Source organism: Tamandua tetradactyla, chromosome 9 (assembly GCF_023851605.1).
Source record: "Tamandua tetradactyla isolate mTamTet1 chromosome 9, mTamTet1.pri, whole genome shotgun sequence".
NCBI classification, from domain to species: domain Eukaryota; kingdom Metazoa; phylum Chordata; class Mammalia; order Pilosa; family Myrmecophagidae; genus Tamandua; species Tamandua tetradactyla.
Genome location: NC_135335.1, coordinates 10,313,751 through 10,334,160, shown reverse-complemented (window position 1 = coordinate 10,334,160; position 20,410 = coordinate 10,313,751). Strand labels below are relative to the sequence as shown.

Sequence of the window (20,410 nt, the reverse complement as noted above, 5' to 3'; positions counted from 1 at the left end):
CAGAAAAAGAAATAAAGACAACAGAAAAAGAAATAAAACGAAAACAGAAAAAGAAAAGATTATACATACCGTACCCCTTACCCCTAGCCTTCACTGATCACTAGCATTTCAAACTAAATTTATTTTAACATTTGTTCCCCCTATTATTTATTTTTATTCCATATGTTCCTCTCATCTGTTGACAAGGTAGATAAAAGGAGCATCAGACACAAGGTTTTCACAATCACACAGTCACATTGTGAAAGCTTTATCGTTATCAATCATCTTCAAGAAACATGGCTACTGGAACACAGCTCTACATTTTCAGGCAGTTCCCTCTAACCTCTCCATTACATCTTGAATAACAAGGTGATATCTACTTGATGCATAAGAATAACCTCCAGGATAACCTCTTAACTCTGTTTGGAATCTCTCAGCCATTGACACTTTGTCTCATTTCCCTCTCCCTCTTCCCCCTTTTGGTGGAGAAGGTTTTCTCAATCCCTTGATGCTAAGTCTCAGCTCATTCTAGGGTTTTTCTCAATCCTTTGATGCTGAGTCTCAGCTCATTCCAAGATCTCTGTCCCACGTTGCCAGGAAGGTCCACACCCCTGGAAGTCATGTCCCACACAGACAGGGGGAGGGTGGTGAGATTGCTTGTTGTGTTGGCTGGAGAGAGAGGCCACATCTGAGCAACAAAAGAGGTTCTCTAGGGGGTGACTCTTAGGCCTCATTTTAAGTAGGCTTAGCCTATGTGGATTTATTTTTGTTAGTTTGGTGAATGTACAAGGGTACCTTACAGCTGTCTTTAATGTGTGTCACATTTTGAGGGAGGCTGGTAGCCACAGGACTTGTGCAAGGTCTCATCCTGCTTGCTAACTGGGCACTGGGCTCCAGCCTTGCTCTGCCACCAGGCAGCTCCCCGGCCATAGGCAGAGGGGAGAGACCACATGGCCCTCAGGCTGAGGATGTGGGTTTTATCTTGGCCACCCTGCTTACTCCTACGGCCCCCCTTCTCTCTGAAATAGGAATTCATTTATTCAAAAGCTGCCATCTGTTGTGAGTCAGTTAGTGTTTTCAATCGACCCCTGCTGCAGGGAGGCCAGCCTGGAGGATGAGTGGCTCCTGTGTCCTGGTCCCTTAGAGCCCGAGGGATACAGCAGAGAGGGGCACCCCAGGAGAAAGCAGGAAGGGGGTGCCCACCTGGTGTCAGGGAGCAGGAGCAGCTGCCTGGGCCTGGGCCTGCAATCCACACTCCGAGTGGCAGGGCACCTCGCTCGGCTCTGGGCAGATGGCCTCCCCTCCAGGGCTCCAGCTTCCCGGTACCTCCTCCCACCTGGGCAGCTCTTTGGGCCCCTCTGCTGGGCATTTCTGCTCATGTCTGGCTCTGGCCCCACCATTCCCACCTCAAAATGGTGGGTGGGTACGCTGGTTTGAAAGGATGTATGTACCCTAGAAAAGCCATGTTTTAATCTTAATCCCATTTTGTAAAGGCAGCGGCTGCTTCTAATCCCTATTCAGCATTGTATGTTTGAATCTATAATTAGATCATCTCCCTGGAGATGTAACCCAGTCAAGAGTGGTTGTTCAACTGGATTAGGTAGAGGTGTGTCTCCACCCATTTTGGTGGGTCTTGATTAGTTTCTGAAGTCCTATAAAAGAGGAAACATTTTGGAGGATGAGAGAGATTCAGAGAGAGCAGAGAATGACATAGCCAAGAGAAGCAGAGTCCACGAGCCAGCGACATTTGGAGATGAAGAAGGAAAATGCCTCCTGGGGAGCTTCATGAAACAGGAAGCCAGGAGAAGAAGCTAGCAGATGACGCCTTGTTCGCCATGTGCCCTTCCAGATGAGAGAGAAACCCTGAACTTCATCGGCCTTCTTGAACCAAGGTATCTTTCCCTGGATGCCTGTGATTGGACATTTCTATAGACTTGTTTTAATTGGGACATTTTCTCGGCCTTAGAACTGTACACTAGCAATTTATTAAATTCCCCTTTTTAAAAGCCATTTGTTTCTGATATATTGCATTCTGGCAGCTAGCAAACTAGAACAGTGGGGAAGCGACTCTTTCTCAGACACTTGGGTGGGGAGGAAAGGGCCCCTGAAGACCAAACACCAAAGGGGCAAGTACCCTGAGACTCTGGTTTCCCTATTTTTGTTTTTGAGCCTGGGGCCCTGAATCACCTGGTTAGACTGCTCCTAGGTCCCTGCCAGGCCTCTGGGGTGCCAGGCAGGTCTGTAAAGCCACCACAGGGAGGGAGGAAAAAAAATCTCATTCCAATGCAGCCCTGATTGGCCCCAACCCCCCCATCTGCCCCCATGTCCCTCCTGAGCCCCAGAGCCCCAGAGCCCCAGAGCCCCCCTGACCCTGACCCCTGGGGTCTGACCAGGATTATCTAGATAATTGAAAACCAGAAGAAAACTGGGAGATGAATCCTCCTGACTCCCCCAGCTGCCCCTGTGTTCAGATGGGGAAACTGAGGGCAGATGATGATGGCACAGGGAGACAGGGATGGTCAACTATGCCATTCACTCATCTGTCTGTGTTTCTTTGCTTCTCTACCACTTCCTGGGTCCCCAGCCTGGCAGCCATGGGCAGGGCGCGGGACCTCCTAAAATTGGCCAGGAAAAAAATATCTGAGAAGCAATCTTTACGGCAATAGCAACATATGTAAATATCTGAAACATTTATCAACACGAGACTGTTTAAGTGATGATGAGATACCAGTGTGATGGAATACAATGTAACTGTTAGAAAGGTCAAGGCCAATGGTTTTGCACAGAAATGAAGCTGATTGCAAAATACATTGCAAGGTAGAGCGAGAAAGGCGCGTGGCTGTGTGTGTGTGTATGTGTGTGATATGCAATCACTTGTTACCCGCTGACATGTAACTGTGTCTCAGGAGGGACACAAGAAAATGGTAACAGCGGAGGCTTCTGGGCATGGGGACAGGGGCTTGGTAATGATGAGGGGGAGAGTTGGTTCTTTCCTCTATATCCTTATGTACTCTTTACATTTTTGATCTTGTGCATGTATCTGAAAAAAGACTTGTCTTTTTTTTAAAGAAAAATGTAGCTGAAGGTAAATGATCTCTGCCAGCCTGCTACTTCCTAACAAACACCCCCAACACCTAACTGACCTTGAAATTCCAGGATCTCAGGGTCAGTTGGAGAGGGAGCCCCTCCCCAGGGTCCCTCCACTTCTTGCAGCCTCCTCTAGCCTGATTTAGCTGAGCCAAATCAAAGAATCAGACTGAGGTGCAGCCAAGCTTGTCGGGAGTGACGGAAGTGAAAGCAATCAGCGACACGGTCTCTGTTTTTGGGCCCGGGGGTGTGACTCAGAGGTGTTGAGCAAGGCAGAGGCCCTCTGCAGCCAGGAGGGCCTGCTGGAGCCAGCACAGAGCAGGCACCCCAGAGGGATTCTTGGGCTGGAGGTCCTTGGGAGAGGCAAAGCTGGACAGCCCCTGATATTATTAATGCTAATGATGAGAATCACATTTGGTATCCTTTAATGAGCACTTAGGCTGGGCACTGGCTCATGGGTTATCCCTGTTTCCACATGAGTCTCTAGAGAGTTAAACCACTAGATGGGCTCTTCGGCTAACCAGCCTGGCTCCCACTCAGCTCACTTTGACCGTTGAGCCCCTCGCTCTTTGCACCTTGGTCCCCTGCCTTCTTTCACATGGTCCCACCTTAATAGCTGTGTGACCTTGGACAACTGACTTACCCTCTCTGAGCCTCAGCTTCCTCCTCTGTAGAATGGAGATTGCCCGTAGTCCTGATCTCATAGACTAGTTCAGGGTAAGGAAGCTGTCAAATGTAAGGTCTTTATAAACATACCTGGTTCATGCTACGCCTAAGTTGACTATCATTGTTTATTATTACACCATATTTTGCCAAATCTAAGATGTAGATTGTAAAAGATGCCACTCAAGACCCAAGGCTCTTTCATCACTAGAATTTTAATTTCACACTTCAGAAAAAGCTCCGTTTGACTTAAATGGGGATTTTCGTCATCTATAATCCTGATGCACACATAAAAGGGAAAAAATAAGCCAAATAAATTGGTTAGAAAGTTCCAAAATCTCCCTTCGCATTTAGAGGCCGCCTCCCATGAAGCACTTATTTTATTTTATTTTATTTTTATTCCATGAATCACTTTTCATCGCAGAGTTTTGATGTGTCTTTTCCTGCCCCCTTCTCCTCTGAGCCCTAATGAGTGCTCGCAAGAGCTGTGCCCCTTAAAGCAATCCATAAAACCATGAAACAACCAGGAGTCACTGGTTTGAGCTCGGGTTTGTGCCTCCTGCTTTAGAAGTGTGGTCAATAAGCCCATTTCCCCCTTTCCTGGGGGCTCCTACTGTTTGGGTCCCAGGTTAAGAGCGTTCTGCTCGTGCCTCTGGGATTTTACTCCAGGCTGCTGCCACCCCTTCTGTGGGATTTGAGGCTGGGGCTTTTGAAGCGTGGGCATGAGCAGGCCGTGACAACTATGTCAAATCTGCAATCAGACAGCCAGATAGTAACTGTATCTTCAGAATAATGCCCTGACTTCAGAAAGGCTAAATGTGAAATATAAAGTGTTCCAGAAATGATGAAACCCAAATAATTTCTGAACTTTTTGCTGGCCTTGCTTCCAGCTATCACAGGGCCTTTGCACATTCTGTTCCCGCTCCCTGCAATACCCTCTGTTCCTTGCCCCTCTGATCTTAGCTGGAACCTCTTCTAGAACATTTTCCCTGATCTTCCCGCCAAGGTCATCCCCTCCTCTTAACAATCTTCAGTACCACCGGAATATTACATCTTGTGCACGTTATGTTTCCGTAGCTGTCTCCCTGGTGTGGATTTTTACTTTATCCCAGCACCCAGCAACAGTGCATGAAAGAAAGGAACTCCCCAAAGCCATGGTGAGCAGCAGGGGGACTGGAGTGTCCTCCCAGCCAGCTTCTCTCCTGGACACTTGCTGTGCTGTGCCGTTTCCCTCAGAGGCTGGAGTCCAGCCCATTTGCTGTAGAGATGTGAAACTGCAACCTGGCCAGGTGAGGTCACTTGCCCAAGACCCGGGCAGGATTGGACGCTCACGCCATTAGGTATAGAGTATGGGGTGGGTGGGTGGGGAATTGCATGTCAGAGAAGAGGTAATCACTTCTGGCTGGGTTTCAGAGAAGGCTTTCTGGGGGAGGTGGCAGCTGGACCAGGTCTCCCAGGTTGGGGGCACAGAGTAGATACATTTGAGAAACATCAAAGGGAAAGGGATGGAGACATATCAGCAGAAGTGGGGGTGGGGACCCAGACTCACCTTTAAGGCCCCAGAGGGTGGGGAACCGAGGTCACCCTCTTTGGTTCCAACTGGAGAAACGAGGCCCAGATAAGTGAAGGATGCCCCCACTCCTGGCACATCCAGCCAGGAGAGCGCCAAGCCTTGCTCCCAGGTGCCTCTGACTCGCCTTCCCCGCTCCCCTTGGGGCCAGCTCTGCCCAGATGCCAGAGGATACAGGCCTTCCTGACCCGGGTGGGGAGTGGGGGTTCTGGGTAGGCACAGTAGGCCTTGCCCAGCTGGGGTGGGGACGTGGGGGCCAAGGCAAGACTCCTGGGGTGCAGAGGCCTGCCCGCCCCCGGAAGGAGGAAGCTGTACCGGGTGTCTGTGGCTGGGCCCCGGGATCCCCCACTCGGGGACTTCCTCTTCCTCTCAGGGCAGGTGTAGCTGCCGCCGCGGGACCCACACCCCAACCCCAGCATGGAGGGGGGCAAGGGGCCCAGACTCAGAGACTTCCTGAGCGGGAGCCTGGCCACCTGGGTGAGGGGGTCAGGTGGGAGCCGGGCTGCGGGGGGGGGGGGGGGGGGGGAGTGAGCAGCAGGGAGGTCTGCAAGGGGGGGGCTGGCGGGGGGGGGCAACGCCTGGCCGGAGCCGGGGGTGGGTGTGCGTGTGGAGGGCTCAAATGTTGGGGGCGGGGTGGAGAAGGCCAGGGGGCTGGGGGGGCAGGGAGGGGGTACACAGTGGGAGCCAGAGGCATTCAGGGAATTGGTGGGGAGGAGTGGTGTGGGCTCACGGGGGCAGGTGGGGAGTGGGGGTTCGGGATTCACGCGGCGGGTGGTGGTGTTGGGGGGTCTGGTCCAGCTGACCCCTCTTGGCTTCCCACAGGCGCTGGGGCTGGCGGGGCTGGTGGGGGAGGCGGAGGAGCCCGAGGGCAGAGAGGAGGAGGAAGAGGAGGAGGAGGAGGGGCCCCTTTGCTCCCAGAAGAGGTTCTTGCGTCTGTGCGATGGGGCCCTGCTCCTCCGGGTTCTGGGTATCATGTAAGGGGCAGCAGGGGGTGGGTGGGACAGGCTGCTGGGAGGAGCCCAAGGGGTGGGGGTGGGGCTTGGCTGCGTTTGGGGGGTTGGGTCTCTATTTCCCCTCCCACCCCTTGCTCTCTGTGCCCATAGAGCCCCCAGCTCCCGAGGGGGACCTCGGATGGTCAGTGGCCACGAGGGTCCCGCGGCCAGGCGGGTGCGGAACCTGAGCCACCTGTGGGGCCGGCTGAGGGGCTTCTACCAGGTGAGGGGTCGGTCGGGGGGAGGGGGCCAAGGCCGGGGTGAGGGGCCCCCTGCGGGCAGTCCCCACTCATCGCTCCCGTCCTCTTTTGCCCCCCAGGAGGAGCTACAGCTGCTTATCCTGTCATCACCCCCAGACCTCCAGACACTGGGGTTTGATCCCCTCTCAGGTGCGCTCCCTACCACCCACTTCTGCCCCCTTCCTTGCTCATCCCCCCCACCCTCCCACTAACCCCCTGTGGCTTGCGCCCCCCAGAGGAGGCGGTGGAGGAGCTGGAGGGCATCCTGCGGCTGATGTTGGGGGCGTCGGTGCAGGTGAGTGGGTGGGGCCGAGCCAGGAGGGTGGCAGCGGGTGGGGGGGCTCCTGCCCCAGCCTCCCCTGTCCCCCCTTCCTGCAGTGCGAGCACCGGGAACTCTTCATCCGCCACATCCAAGGCCTCAGCCTTGAGGTCCAGAGCGAGCTGGCCGCTGCCATCCAGGAGGTACTGGGGCGGGTCGAGGGGCCTGGGACCCGCACTGCCCAGGTACACCGTTGCCGCGTGCCCCCCTTTCCTCACCGAGCGGCTCTCGGTGCCCCCAGGTGACCCAGCCTGGGGCAGGCGTGGTGCTGGCGCTGGCAGGGCTGGAGCCTGGCGAGCTGGCACCTCCCGAGGCGGAGATGCTCTCCCGGAGCCTGATGGGGTCACTGTCGAGGCTGGCATGGGAGCGGGACCTGGGCGCCCAGGTAGGGGGTGCCAAGGGCACGGAGGTCTCAGCTAGAGGAATGGGAGGTCTGGGACACAGATGATGGCAGAGATGAGGGTTTGGACCCCAGGTGTAGGGACAGGTCTTGGGCCAGCTGGGGCTGTCAAGGCCACTTCATCTTGGGGTGGCTGGGGTCGGGGGGCATAGGATGGGTCATTTCTGACCTCAGACACCCGGTTACCCACAGCGGCTGGCTGAATTGCTGCTGGAGCGGGAGCCGGTCCCTGTTCCGCCTGAGGCTCCGGCTAGGGCTCCCCCCGGCCCCTCGCACCACCTGGCGCTGCAGCTGGCCAACGCCAAGGCCCAGCTGCGAAGCCTGCGGCAGGAGCTGTGAGTGCGGGAAGGCCCCGGGAGAGGCGGATGAGGCCGGCTGGGGGCCGAGCTCGGGTGGGCACGGGCTGGATGGGGCCTGGGAAGGGCTGGGGCCCGGTTCCAGCTTCCAGCGCCCCTTCGCTCCAGGGAGGAGAAGGCCGAGTTGCTGCTGGACTCGCAGGCGGAGATGCAGGGCTTGGAGGCCGAAGTCCGGAGGCTCCGCCAGGAGGTGCGCCCACCTGCTCCCAGGCACTGGCACACCCCAATCCCCCATCCGTCCCTCCTCCCGGCCCACTGCCTACCCCAACCCGGCTCCTGTCGGTCCCCAAGCCCTCCGGCCCGCGGCCCGTCGTTCCTAACCCCGCACCGCCTGCCCCAGACCCAGGCCCTGTCCGGACAGGCCAAGCGCGCCGAGCTGTACCGCGAGGAGGCGGAGGCGCTGCGGGAACGCGCCGCCCGCCTGCCCCGCCTGCAGGACGAGCTGCGGCGCTGCCGGGAGCGGCTGCAGGCGGCCGAGAGGTGCCAGGGCCAGCTGGAGGTGAGGCGGAGCCTGCGGGGGGCGGGGCAAGGTATGAAATGGGCGGGGCTTGCAGGCCAGGGGGCGGGCCATGAGGAGGTGCGAGATGGGGTCCAGAGGAGACAGCGGAGCCACATGGGGGGAAAAGTCACAGCTTGGAGAAATATGGGGACAATGCACGGAGGGATGTCTCTAGGGAGTGGGGGCTGATGGTGAGGAAAATTAGGGTCTGAAGGCGGTTCCCGGGGAGAAGGGGCGTGGCCTCGACATGAGCTGGGCGTGGCCAGGTGCTAGGATGAGGGTACCTGGAGAGACCCTTGAACAAGAGCGGCTGATAGAGGGGAAAGGTGGGCCCCACTGACGGCGCTGCGGGGTCAGATGCGAGAGAGGAGGCAGGGTGGTGTCTGGCCCCGGGGAAGCGGTTTGGGACTCGCAGGGCCTGGAGCCGCGCGGGCTGCGCCTACTCTGGGGTTCCCTCTGCTCTCCCCCCAGGAGGAGCGGGAACTCTCGGGGACTCTGGAAGCCTCCAAAGCGCTGCTGGAGGAGCAGCTGGAGGCGGCCCGCGAACGATGTGCTCGGTTGCACGAGACCCAGCGTGAGAACCTCCTGCTGCGGACCCGGCTGGGGGAGGCCCACGCGGTGAGGTCACCGGAGTGACCCCAGCGGGGTCAACCCATGACCCGCGGCGACCCCACTGATCCCCTGGTGGCCCCTAGTGACCCTCATGCCCGCACACTTGGCCTGGCGGGTCTGACCCTGCCCTTCCCTTCCCCAGGAATTGGACTCCTTAAGGCATCAGGTGGACCAGCTGGCAGAGGAAAACGTGGAGCTGGAGTTGGAGCTTCAGAGGAGCCTGGAGCCCCCCCTGAGCTCTCCCGGGGAGGGTGAGTGGGAGTCCCAGAGGAGGGGCTGGGAGTGGGGGCTGCCTGTGTGTTCCTGCAGCAGTGGCAGGAAGGGCTTCTGACCTCACCCCCTACCCCAGGCCTGTGTGGGGTGTCTGTGAGGAGCCAAGGAAGGTGCAGAGGCTCAGGATGGGGAGGGGTCCTGAATGCATGCTTACACCCTCCAGCACCCCTGCCGGGAGCAGCCCCCTCGCTGCAGGATGAGGTGAGGGAGGCAGAGGCTGGGCGGCTGCGGACCCTGGAGCGGGAGAATCTGGAGCTGCGCAGCTTGCTGCAGGGGCTGCAGGTGCAGCCAGCTGGCCAGGTGAGTCCCCCCCCCACCCTAGCAGGCCCCTCCCCTCCTTCCGGAAACCTGACACAGCCTCTCGTGTGCCCTCAGCACCCCCTGCTGGAGGAGCAGAGCGAGGACTCCACAGTTCCAGAGCTGGACGGGACTCCCCAGGCTGCCCCGGTCCTAGACCACGGGTTCCAGGGCTCGGTCCCCCAGGCCGGGAATGGAGACCCCCAGGCCTTGGACCCGGCCCCCGGGGCATCAGACTCAGCCCTCCAGGGATCAGATGAGTGTCTCCAGGCACCTGATTCTCCTGGACAGGAGACTGCCAGCGCCCCCCAAATTTCAGACACCACCCCCCAGATATCAGGTCTTGCTGTGGAAACAGGGATGTCCCTGGAGAAGCCTGACCATGGAGAACTTCTTCAGACCACGGCCTCTGCTGTGGCCCGACCTCAGAGTCCAGGGATCAAAATTCAGGCCCAGCTGTTGCAGGGAGAAGAGACTCGGGAGAGAGAATCTCCCCAAGGCGGGGTGGAACCTGCATCTCGGGAGCTGAAACAGGGGGGTCCTGGGCTCCAGTATGGGGAGCAGCTGACCCTAGTCCAGGGGCTGGGCCTGTCCAAGGGCCAGACAGAAGCCAGAGAGCATGAACTGAGGCTGGAGGGGACCGTCCGGGAACTGGCCCGGCCAAATCCACCACAGGGGTCTTTCGAGGTTCCTGAGAGCCAGGCCTTGGGGGGGCCCATCCCAGGGGAGAGCCTGGCCAGTGGGGCTCCAGAGCAAGAGACCCTGAGGGAGGAGGTGGCCCAGCTGAGGGGAGAGGCTGAGGCCCTGCGCTCTGAGCTGGAGGCCCAAGGCATGGAGGCCGCCCGCCTCTCCAAGGAGCTGGCTGAGGCACGGAGGGCAGAGGCCGAGGCCCAGCAGGCGGCGGGGGCCCAGGCTGCAGAGCAGGCCCGGCTGCAAGAAGCCTTGGAGGCAGCGGGCCGGGAGCTGGAGGCCGCAGCACGGGAGCGGGAGGCCCTGGGGGAGGCGCTGGCGGCTGCAGGCCGGGAGCGGAGGCAGTGGGAACGCGAGGGACCCCGACTGCGGGCCAAGGCTGAGGCTGCCGAGGAACGGCTGCAGGGGCTGGAGAGCGAGCGCCGCCAGCTCACGGAGGAGGCCGAGAGGGAACGCCGGGAGAAGCGGGCCCTCGGGGAGGTATGTCGGGGGCACACAGCTGGAGTCAGGGAACGGGGCTTGGGGCCAACCTTTACACTCCGTTGCTGGGGCTTTGGAGCTGTTAGTTCCATCAGGAGCCACTGAGTGTCCAGCAGCAGCCTGGGGCTGGAGATAGAAAGGCCAAGTCTACCCCTGCCCTCCAGGTGCTTGCCTGGCCTGGACCACGGAGCAGGTGGAAGGCCATGTGTAGTGGGCTGTAAGGAGGGGCCGAGAGTGTGGGCTCTGGAGCCAGATTGCTCACGTGCAAATTCTGGCTCGCTGCCCAAGGGCAGTTTGCTCTACCCTGGCCTCAGTTCCTCTTTTCTGTACAATGGGGGTACTATTCATGCCTCCCCTCCACCCTCCCTGGTGTTTCGAAAGACTGGGGAGCTAATGGTGTTAAGAGCCTGGTTCCAAAAGTACTTAAGAAATGTCCGTTATTAAGGCAAAGTGCTGCGGGAGCCGCGGGAGAGGGAGCTGATGCCCAGGAGGTTTCAGAGAGAGTTTTGAGGGATGACCAGGATTTCACTAAGTGGGAAGGGCATTTCAGGCAGAGGGAACAGCATGTGCAAAAACTTTAAGGTGTTCACGATGCTCAGGGGCCCAGGAGGAAGTGGGGGCCCTGGGGGCTGGAGTTGTGCCAGCTTTGAAGGTGTTAGGATCCCACCCAGGCAGGGAAAGCATGGGAGGGAAGGTGTGTGGGCAGACTTGCATGGAAAGGGCTTGAAGGCATTGAAGGGTGGATGGGGAAGTCTGGAGACCATCAGGAGGCAGTGGCAGGGATCCAGGTAGTAGGGGTGTAGCTGGGGCTAGGTCGGGGAGAAAGGGACTGAAGCACCTTTATTCATGAATTTGAACATGTTTATGGGCATCTCCTTGGTGTCAGGCCCTGTACCAGGCTCCCCACTCTCAGGGAGGTGCTCATAGTCCAGAGCGGAGACAGGACTGGGTCTCTGTCTTGGGTGGAATGTCAGGAGCCATGGGAGCCCAGGAAGCACACTAGACTTCAGCTGGGGCTTATCTAGGAAGGCTTCCTGGAGGAGGAAGCCTCTGCGTCTTCCAGAAGGAGATAGGACAGGGATGGGAGAGAATCCTGCAGAGTGTGAGGCAGGGGATGGAGAAAGGCAAGGCTGAGAATTAAGTAGGGTTCCTACTAGGCAGGACCCAGAATGTCAAATTCAAGAAGGAGTTGGGACTTTCTCATGAGGGAAATGGGAGGTCTTGGAGGGGCTGACACGAGCAAAGCAGTCAGGTCTGTGTGTTGCGAGGTACTTCAGGGGAAGTGGAGGGACAGTGGGATAGGCACGTGGGGGAGAGTGTGTCGTGGGGCAAGAAATCCAACCATCCATCCTGAGCAGTTTTCAGTGGCATCCTCGGGTGACAGATGAGGACACTGAGACTCCAAGCGGGAGAGAATAATTTGCTCAGGTGCCATGGGAGGGCAGGAGATGACGAGGGAGCATGCTGGTGGGTGGACCTGGGGTCAGGCTTTGGGCAGCGCAGGCCTAGGGGTGGGGAAGTTCTGGGGAAGGCGAGAACTGGGGGTGTGGGTGAGAGGGTGAAGTTGAGAGATTGAGTGTGACTGAGATGCAGAACTGAGTAATATCCCAGGTCCCCCATTTTTTAGCTATGTGGCTTAGGACAAGTTACCTAACCTCTGAGTCTCGGTTTCTTCACCTCTAAAACTGGAATAAAAACAGTCCCTGCCTCACAGAATCCTATAAGATAGTGAAGCTTCGGATAGCATCTGTGACCTAGAAGAGGCTTAACCTGTGGCAGGGGAGAGGATGGGGCTGGCAGGTGGGTAGTGATGGTGAGGGTAGCCAGCTCTGAGAACAGAGAGGGGAATTTTGTGCAATTTCCTGGTTATAACTGGGTGTGGTATCCAGGCTGTGGCTGGCTAGGGGGCTGGGCGGAGGCCAGGAGGAGTAGTTCAGGGGGACATGGTGGGGGTGGTGGGCAGGGCGGGGCCCCGGGACTCAAATCTTGTCCTTCACCTGCCCGCTCCCCTCCCATTCTAACTAACCTCCCCCAGCCATCCCTCAGGCTCTGGTGGCTGAGCTGCAAGGGCTCATGGGACTTGTAGTTTTTCAGGGGAGGCTGTAGCCAAGGGCGGCGGGAAGTTCAGCGCCCCAGGAGCAAGGCCAGGGGTGGGGTTATAATGCCGGAGGACCCTCCTCAGGGGCAGAGGCTCGCGGCCTTGGCTGCCAGAGGCAGCATTTGCCCGCGGCTGGCCAGAGCCTGCCCTTCCCTTGGCTTCCCCCCAACTCCCCGTCAGGGCCCCCCCAAGCCTCAGAATGGTCTGGCCCAGCTCCCTCTCTGGCCACAGGCCCCAGCGTGCCTCCCACCAGCCTCCCACAATGGTGTGGCCCAACCGCCGCGGGCGGGCCCATCCTCCCCACCCCGGGCCCCGCTGGGTTTAGGACAGACCATCCCCAAGATCCCGTCCCCTGTGGCCGAGGGTCCTCTCTTGAGCCACCTCCATGGGCCATCATGGCCTCATTGGGCTGGTATGGCCCCGCGGCCCGGAGAGCACGCCCACCGCGCCCCCCTCTCAGTGTGTGCATGAGAAAACGCAGGCTCCGCGAGGTGAAGCCCCTTGCCCGGCCAGGGGCCTCCCCCACACCCCCTACCTACCACCCCTGGGTCTTTCCAGCCCATTTTACAGATCGGGGAGTAGAGGCCTAAGGGTGAGAGGCCTTTGCCCTGGTGGCAGAGCTGGGACAGAGAGCCAGGTCTCCCCACTGTCGGGCCTCAGGCTCTTGTCCTGCCCTGTCCCTCTGGGTGACGGGGGGCGGAGGGTGGGGGGTCCATCCTTCCAGGCCTGAGCCTGCCCTGCCTGCCCCCAGGAGCTCGACAAGGCTGTGGTGCGGAGCCAGGAGCTGGGGTCACGGCTGGAGGGCCTGCAGCGCGAACTGGAGCAGGCGTCCCTGGAGCGCCAGGAATGGCAGCTGGAACAGGAGTCCCAGCAGCAGAGGTGGGGAGGGTGCCTGGGGTGGGGGGTGGGGGTGGGGCCGGCTGGGGCTCAGTGGGGAGCGGTGTGGTGCCCTGGGCCCGTGTGCCAAGGCTTTTCCTGGCAGGTACCGGAACCTGGAGCAGAGGCTGGAAGCTGAGCGGCAGGCGGCGGAGATCTCCAAGGAGGAGGCGCTGGCGGCGCTCAGGTTGAAGGCCCAGCAGCTGGAAGAGGAGCTGCTGCAGGTGAGGGGTCCCCGGATGCCACCAGCTGACATCCAGGGCTGCGTGGGCTCCTGGGCCCAGAGTCCCCACTTGGGGTCTGGCCCATCGATTCTTGGCCAGCAGCCCACCTCCTGCCCCTGCTGGAGGGAGCACTGGGCTGGGAATCAGGAGGCTGCTGTACAGGCTGGACTCTGCCGAGGCCGTGAGGCCCTCTGGGGGCCTTGTTTCCCCCATGCTTTGATGGGCAGAACCCCGACGGCTCTGCTGAGACGTGTCAGCCTTGCTTCTCCTGCTCTGACCCCAACACTCCCTCGTGAGCTCGGTGACTGTCACAGTAGGTCAGTAATTGTTTACTGGGCACCTGCTGTGTGGTGCAGGAGTCCAAAGCTCCCGGCCTCAGAGCTCATAGTTGGGATAAAGGCAAAGATGCGAAGATGATGCCATGTGCCAGTGTGTGGTGGGGTCGCTCAGAGAGGGCTTCCTGGGACCCAGAGGAAGGGGGGATGGAGAGAGTGTTCTATACAGAAGACGCTGCATGGCCCTTCTGCAGAACTGAGGGCACGGAAGACAGCAGCATGGGGACCTCCATGGAGTGGCAGGAACCCAGAGCGTGGGGTTGTAGGTTTAAGGAAAGGGGTGTGTGATAGAGGCGGGCAGACGGTGTCAGCTGCTGCTACTGCAGGGGCAAGAGTCTGCTGGCCCAGGTCCCCATGCCCCCCTCCGTGCTCCTGTGTGACCTCTGGGGACCTCTCCTTGCAGCTGCGCCAGGGCCCTATGCCCGAGGACAACACTGGGCCCAGGACGCTGGAGTCCCAGAGCGGGCGGCTCATCGAGGTGGAGCGCAGTGTGAGTGTCCGACGGGGGTGGGGTGGGGGTGGAGCGGGGCCCCAGCCTCCTGGCCACTCCAAACCCCGCTCTTCCCGGCAGAATGCCACCCTGGAAGCTGAGAAGGCGGCTCTGCAAGGGCAACTGCAGCAGCTAGAGGGGCAGCTGGGGGGCCTGCAGGGGCGCGCCCAGGAGCTGCTGCTGCAGAGTCAGCAGGCGCAGGAGTACAGCAGCCGCTTGCAGGTGGGTGGCGGCCAAAGGCGTCCTCTCCCCTGCCCCATCCCTGCCCCTGCTTCTAATTTATGGTGTTTTGCCCTTTCTTTGCCCTAGCTCGCAGCCAGCAGCCCCTTCCTCTGTCCCCTAGACACATTCAACTTTGCATTCGAAGCCCAGCCATCCCGTCCTGCACCCCTTCTCCCCACCCCTGTCCACTTCCATCTGCTCCTCCCCCTGTCCCTGCCTCCTTCCCTGTTCCTACCCCCTCTGACTGCCCTGACATCTGTATCCATTTTTGCCCCATCACCAGCCTTCCCTTCCATAGCTGCCAATAGTCCCTACCCTTCTCCCTGTCCCCTGCCCCCAGCCCCATCTGTCCCATCCCTGCCTTTTGCCTCTCGCGCTCCCCTCTACAGCCTGGCACCAGCGCTAGCCTCCACGACCTGTCCCCCTGTCCCAGGCACCTCTACCTCTGCCTTTACCTCTTCGCTGTTCCTACCACAGCTCGCATTGTCTTCTGCCCCTACCCCCCTTTCCCTCGCCCCTCTCCCGGCCTGGTATGCCACCCCGATGGCCCCTGCCTCCCTCTTTTGCCCTAGGCCGAGAAGGCTGTGCTGGAGCTGCAAGGCCAGGAGCTGCACAGGAAACTGGGGGTGCTGGAGGAGGAGGTAGACGCGGCCCGCAAAGCCCAAGAGGAGACCCGCGGGCAGCAGCAGGCCCTGCTGCGGGACCACGAGGCCCTGGCTCAGCTGCAACGGCGGCAGGAGGCCGAGCTCGAAGGACTGCTGATGCGGCACCGCGACCTCAAGGCCAACATGCGGGCGCTGGAGCTGGCCCACCGGGAGCTGCAGGGCCGGTGAGCCTCCCCCAAACACCGAGCTCCTCCACTCCGTACCTACCCTTCACCTGGGGCTCACTCAATACTGTCTGATTGCACCGGGAAAACAATTGCCCAGCAGATTCCCGGCTGCTTGGAGACAAGGCACCACCCAGCTGTGCTGCTGGGCACGTGGGCGGGCTCACCCTGGGGCTCACCTGTCAGCAATGGGGATGCCAGGCATGGGATTCCACTCTTTGGCTTTGCCTGGTGGGGGTCCTTGTGGGCTCAGGAGACAGCAGACCCCTACTTCCAGATAGTCCCGGTGCCTGCTTCCCCTGGCCCGGGGTCCGGGCAGCCCCCTCAGCCCCTTGCCCATCCCAGGCATGAGCAGCTGCAGGCCCAGCGGGCCAGCGTGGAGGCCCAGGAAACGGCCTTGCTGGCAGAGCGCGAGCGCCTGTTGCAGGACGGGCATCGGCAGCGGGGGCTGGAGGAGGAGCTGCGGAGGCTGCAGAGTGAGCACGACAGGTACCAGCCCTGGTGGGGCCCCTCCCCCCACTCGGCCACTTCTCAGTGTTCCCGGCAAGGAAGTGGGTTGGTGGCGGATGAGTCTCTGTCCCTGTGGGTCCCGCTTTGGCCCTCATGAGCGGCCAGGGGTGGTGGGGGAGGAAGGTCCCTGGGAGAGCTCCTCACCTGCCCTCTGCAGAGCTCAGATGCTGCTGGCCGAGGTGTCCCGGGAGCGCGGGGAGCTGCAGGGCGAACGCGGGGAGCTGCGGGGCCGGCTGGCACGACTGGAGCTGGAACGGGCACAGCTGGAGGCGCAGAGCCAGCGGCTGCGCGAGTCTAACCAGCAGCTGGACCTGAGTGCCTGCCGGCTGAGCACGCAGTGCGAGGTGCGTGGTGGGGCGCGGTGGCGGCCAGGGTGGTGGTGGGGAGGGCAGACCCAGGCCGCCCCGAGCTGGGTTCCATCCCCTGCCCCGTCCTGCCCCCTGTCAGCTGCTGACTCAGCTGCGCAGTGCCCAGGAGGAGGAGAACCGGCAGCTGCTGGCCGAGGTGCAGGCCCTGAGCCGGGAGAATCGGGGGCTCCTGGAGCGCAGCCTGGAGAGCCGGGACCACCTGCACCGCGAGCAGCGCGAGTACCTGTGAGCAGGCTGCGGGTGGGCAGGTCCCAGAGGCCCCGGGGTGGTTCATGGGGAGAACCCCCCTCCCTCAGGAGGTCCAAGGAAAGGGCTGGGGCTGCCGAGGGGGCCCCTGGGGGCTGGGGCCAGCAGCCCTGTGTCGACCCGTACAGAGTGTTTCGATCTGTCACTGAGAGGCTGTACCAGTGCGTCCCTGCCGAAACCTGTGCCTGGCACCTGCCCTGACCCCCCTGGGCCTCGGGCCCCCTCCCCCTCCCCGTCCCTTCAGGACCCAGTTGAACGCCCTGCGTCGTGAGAAGCAGAAGCTGGTGGAGAAAATAATGGACCAGTACCGCGTGCTGGAGCCCGGGCCCCTGCCCCGGACCAAGTGAGCGGCCCCTCCCACCCTGCTGGGCCGATGCTCCACCCTGCCCGGCCCTGCACCCCCTACCCCCCACCACGATCCCTGGCCCAGCTCCGGCCCAGGCCCCAGCGGGGGTCTCCCCGGCCTTTGCCACCCCCACATGGCCCTCTTCTCCCTCCGTCCTCCGGTCTTTACTCCCTCTTGTGCCCTCTTGCCCCCAGGAAGGGCAGCTGGCTGGCAGACAAGGTGAAGAGGCTGATGCGGCCCCGGCGGGAGGGGGGCCCCCTCGGGGTGCCACGCCTGGGGGCCGATGGGGCTGGCAGCACGGAGAGCCTGGGGGGCCCCCCGGAGATGGAGCTCCCCAAGGGCAGGGAGGCAGATGGGACAGGTGGGTCTGGGGGCCAGGTGACCAGGCAGGTCCCTACCCCTCGTCCCCTGGCCCCACCCTGGCTCCTGCCGACACCTCTGGTGGCTCCCTTCCTGCACCCAGCGCAGCCTTCCCCGCCCCCTGCCCCCACCTGCCCAGACGCTTCTTGTGACTCTCTGCCCTGGGCCCCTGAGGGTCCCTCTTGGCAGCATCTCCTTTCTACCTGTGCTGCGCACCCATGCAGTCCTACCCTATCCACAGGGGTACCTGGGCCTCAGAGCAGCAGGGGAGGTCAGTGTGAGATTCCATTTGTCCCAGTCAACAGAGAAGGAATCTGAGGCCCAGAGAGGGGAAGCACCTTGCCCAAGGTCACACAGGGAGTGAGTGTCAGCCAGCACAGGGCCCTGCCTCCCGACCCCATGCTCATTCATTTAACCCTTCAAACGGACCCCCTCCCACGAGGCCTTACCCTGCTGGTTCCTCCACTCAGCCTGAGCCCCTCCCTGCATTTCTCTGACCCCCTCCTCGCATGTGCCTCTGGCAGGGCCCCCCTCACCAGCACCCATGCGCCGGGCCCGAAGTTCCCTTTGCCTGCGGGATGAGACCCTGGCAGGGGGGCAGCGGCGGAAACTCAGCTCCCGGTTCCCTGTGGGGCGAAGCTCTGAGTCGTTCAGCCCCGGAGACACCCCCCGACAGCGATTCCGCCAGCGCGGCCCAGGGCCCCTGGGAGCACCCAGTTTCCATAGCAAAGGTGAGAGACGAGGGGACCATACCCCCCCGAAGCCCCCACCTCCCTGTGACCCTACCCTCTCCTGGGGGAGGGGCTTCCCTCCTGTCCCCTGTGTTTCCCCATGAGCCCTGTCCGCCCGGGCGCTGGTCCCTGGGGCCCAGCGGCTGCCTTGCTCCCCTCTCCCTGGCCAGGACACAGCGTGGAATGGGATGGCTCTGTTGAGACCTTGGCAGAACACGAAGCAGGTGCCAGCAGAGAAGGTGAGCAGGCAGGGGCCAGGGCAGGGAGAGGGGGCATTTGCTCTACCTGCGGCCTCGGCAGACCTCCTTCATTCATTTGCTCATGCAGTGAATGAGTATTGTGTCTCTCCCGAGGGCCAGACCCTGTGCTAGCTGGAGACAGGGCAGGGAACGTTCTGGCAGGAGAAGGCAGACAGTAAACAGTATGCATAAAATAATTATCTGCAACGGATTGTCCAATAGAAATCGAATGTGAGCCACAGGTGTAATTTTAAACTTTCTCGCAGCCTCATCCAAAAAAAAGTAAAAAAGAAACAGGTGTAATTAATTTTAATAACAATTTGCTAATTCAGTTTGTCTAGCCTGTCACCATTTCAACATGCAGTGTATATAAACAATTACTGATATTTTCTGTTATTTTTTCATGCTGAGTCTTTGATATCCAGAGGTGCTTACAGGGCATCTTAAGGCCCACCGAGCCCTATTCCATGTGCCCAGTAGCCACGCATGGCTTGTGGCCCAGCTCTAGGATGTTAGGAGGTGATAGCGCTCTGGAAAAAGAGTGGGCAGAGGGAGAGGGATGGAAAGCGTTGGGAGGCAAGTTGCATTCTAATTGGGGTGCTTGGGGTCGGCCTCTGAAGTTGGAGTTGAGGCTTGGAGGTGAGAATTTGTCACCCGGATATATGGAAACAGCATCCCAGGTGGAGGGAACAGCATCCCAGGCGGAGGTTAACAGCTGGGGCAAAGTCCTGGGGGACAGGCAAGGAGGGCAGTGCAAGGGGAGTGGAGGAGGGAGGGACTGGAGGTCAGAGGTCAGAGGTCAGAGGTCAGAGGGTTGAAGGCACACCAAAGGTGTCAGGCCTGTGGGCTACTTCGAGGGCGGGCTGGGGGTCCTGAGTGAGGTGGCCTGACTGAGCCTTTTCCCCTAGACCACGATGCCGTTCAGGAACCGGAGAAACCCCGCCTCGCCCCTTCCCTCAGCCAGTGACTCTCCGTGCACGGGGGGCTTGGGAGTTCCGCCCTTTCGTCGCTGGAGCCTCAGTGGGGGCCCCTGCCAGCCCCTGAGCCCGGGGGGTCAGGATGCCCGAGCACAGGCCTGGAGCAAAGAGACCTGGGCCCCAGGGCCCCACACCGCCAGCCTGGGGACCCCCACATGGGACCGGGATGAACTTCTGCGCAAGGGGGCAAACTGGACCCCAGGATCAGCTCCCTGCCCAAACCCTGACTCTGCTGCACGGCCCCCGCTAAGGAGGTGGACTCTGGGGGGACCCCCAGTAGAGAAGGACTGGCCAGAGCGGGCGAGAGAGCCCCCCACCTGGTGTAGGTGGGGAGCCAAGGCCCATTCCCTGGGGCCCGGGGCCTGGGCCCCCCTCTGAGCCTCAGCGGGGATGTGAGGGATGCGAGAATAAAGCAGGCCACAACCACCCAGAGCCGCGTCCTGTGTCCATGGCTGTGTTCGGGAGCTGTGGGGTGCCGGGGACACTGGGCAGCCCGAGGCTTCCCGGAAGGGCTGGACAGGCAGCAGGGGGCTTTCTTCAGGGGAGGGACCAGTTGGGCTTGCCAGAGCCTGGGTGTCCAGCGGGGTGGGGAGGGGGAGGGCATTCTGGGTAGCCACGGCGGGGGCCTGAGATCCGGACTCAGGGGTGTGGGGCAGAGAAGCCCGTGAGGCCATGCCCCCAACCCTTTCTCAGATCCCCTCTCCCAGGTCCCCCTCTTCTTTCTCTCTACATCTTCCTTCCTGGTCACACCCTTCCACCACCTCCCATGCCCCTGGGGAGCTCATGGCCTGGTGGGATGTTAGGGCCTGGGGCCGCCACAGAGGGACAGGGGCCTCTAGGAGGAAGCCTGGAAAGGGGGGCAGTTAGGCTGGGTAACAGGATGTGAGTCAGGGTACCTGGGGCTGCCCAGGGGAGGGTGGGGCTGCCCAGGGCTGAGATGAGGCAGCCTGGCCTTCTGGCTGCTCCTGAAACTGGGGTGAGCAGAGCTGGAAGGGGCGGCCAGTCCAGCCCCAGCGGGGTGACCTGCGGCAGCCGGGCTCCCTGGAGGTGATCCACAGCTCTGCCTTCCTCCTTGTAGCCAGAGCCGTGAGGGGCTGTGGGGT

At 60.8% G+C, this 20,410-nt stretch overlaps 1 protein-coding gene across 2 annotated transcripts; it reads left to right on the top strand.

The window, feature by feature from the left end:
- The first annotated feature begins 5,661 nt into the window (after positions 1-5,661).
- Positions 5,662-19,739, top strand: CCDC88B (coiled-coil and HOOK domain protein 88B). 2 transcript variants are annotated; one of them, XM_077115848.1, is made up of 27 exons: positions 5,662-5,776; positions 6,122-6,273; positions 6,403-6,514; positions 6,611-6,680; positions 6,767-6,825; positions 6,909-6,992; positions 7,091-7,234; positions 7,442-7,584; positions 7,714-7,795; positions 7,946-8,104; positions 8,576-8,722; positions 8,859-8,967; positions 9,153-9,289; positions 9,365-10,456; positions 13,306-13,433; positions 13,537-13,654; positions 14,393-14,479; positions 14,561-14,701; positions 15,274-15,530; positions 15,876-16,019; positions 16,198-16,384; positions 16,488-16,633; positions 16,899-16,997; positions 17,195-17,219; positions 17,885-18,091; positions 18,262-18,330; positions 19,239-19,739. In XM_077115848.1, exons 1-27 carry the CDS (start codon positions 5,717-5,719, stop codon positions 19,683-19,685), a joined length of 4,605 nt encoding a protein of 1,534 aa, XP_076971963.1. In that variant the 5' UTR covers positions 5,662-5,716; the 3' UTR covers positions 19,686-19,739. The 2 variants fall into 2 exon arrangements, with proteins under 2 accessions (XP_076971963.1, XP_076971964.1); XM_077115849.1 differs by having other exon boundaries at positions 17,195-17,361; positions 19,239-19,409.
- The last annotated feature ends 671 nt before the right edge of the window (positions 19,740-20,410 follow it).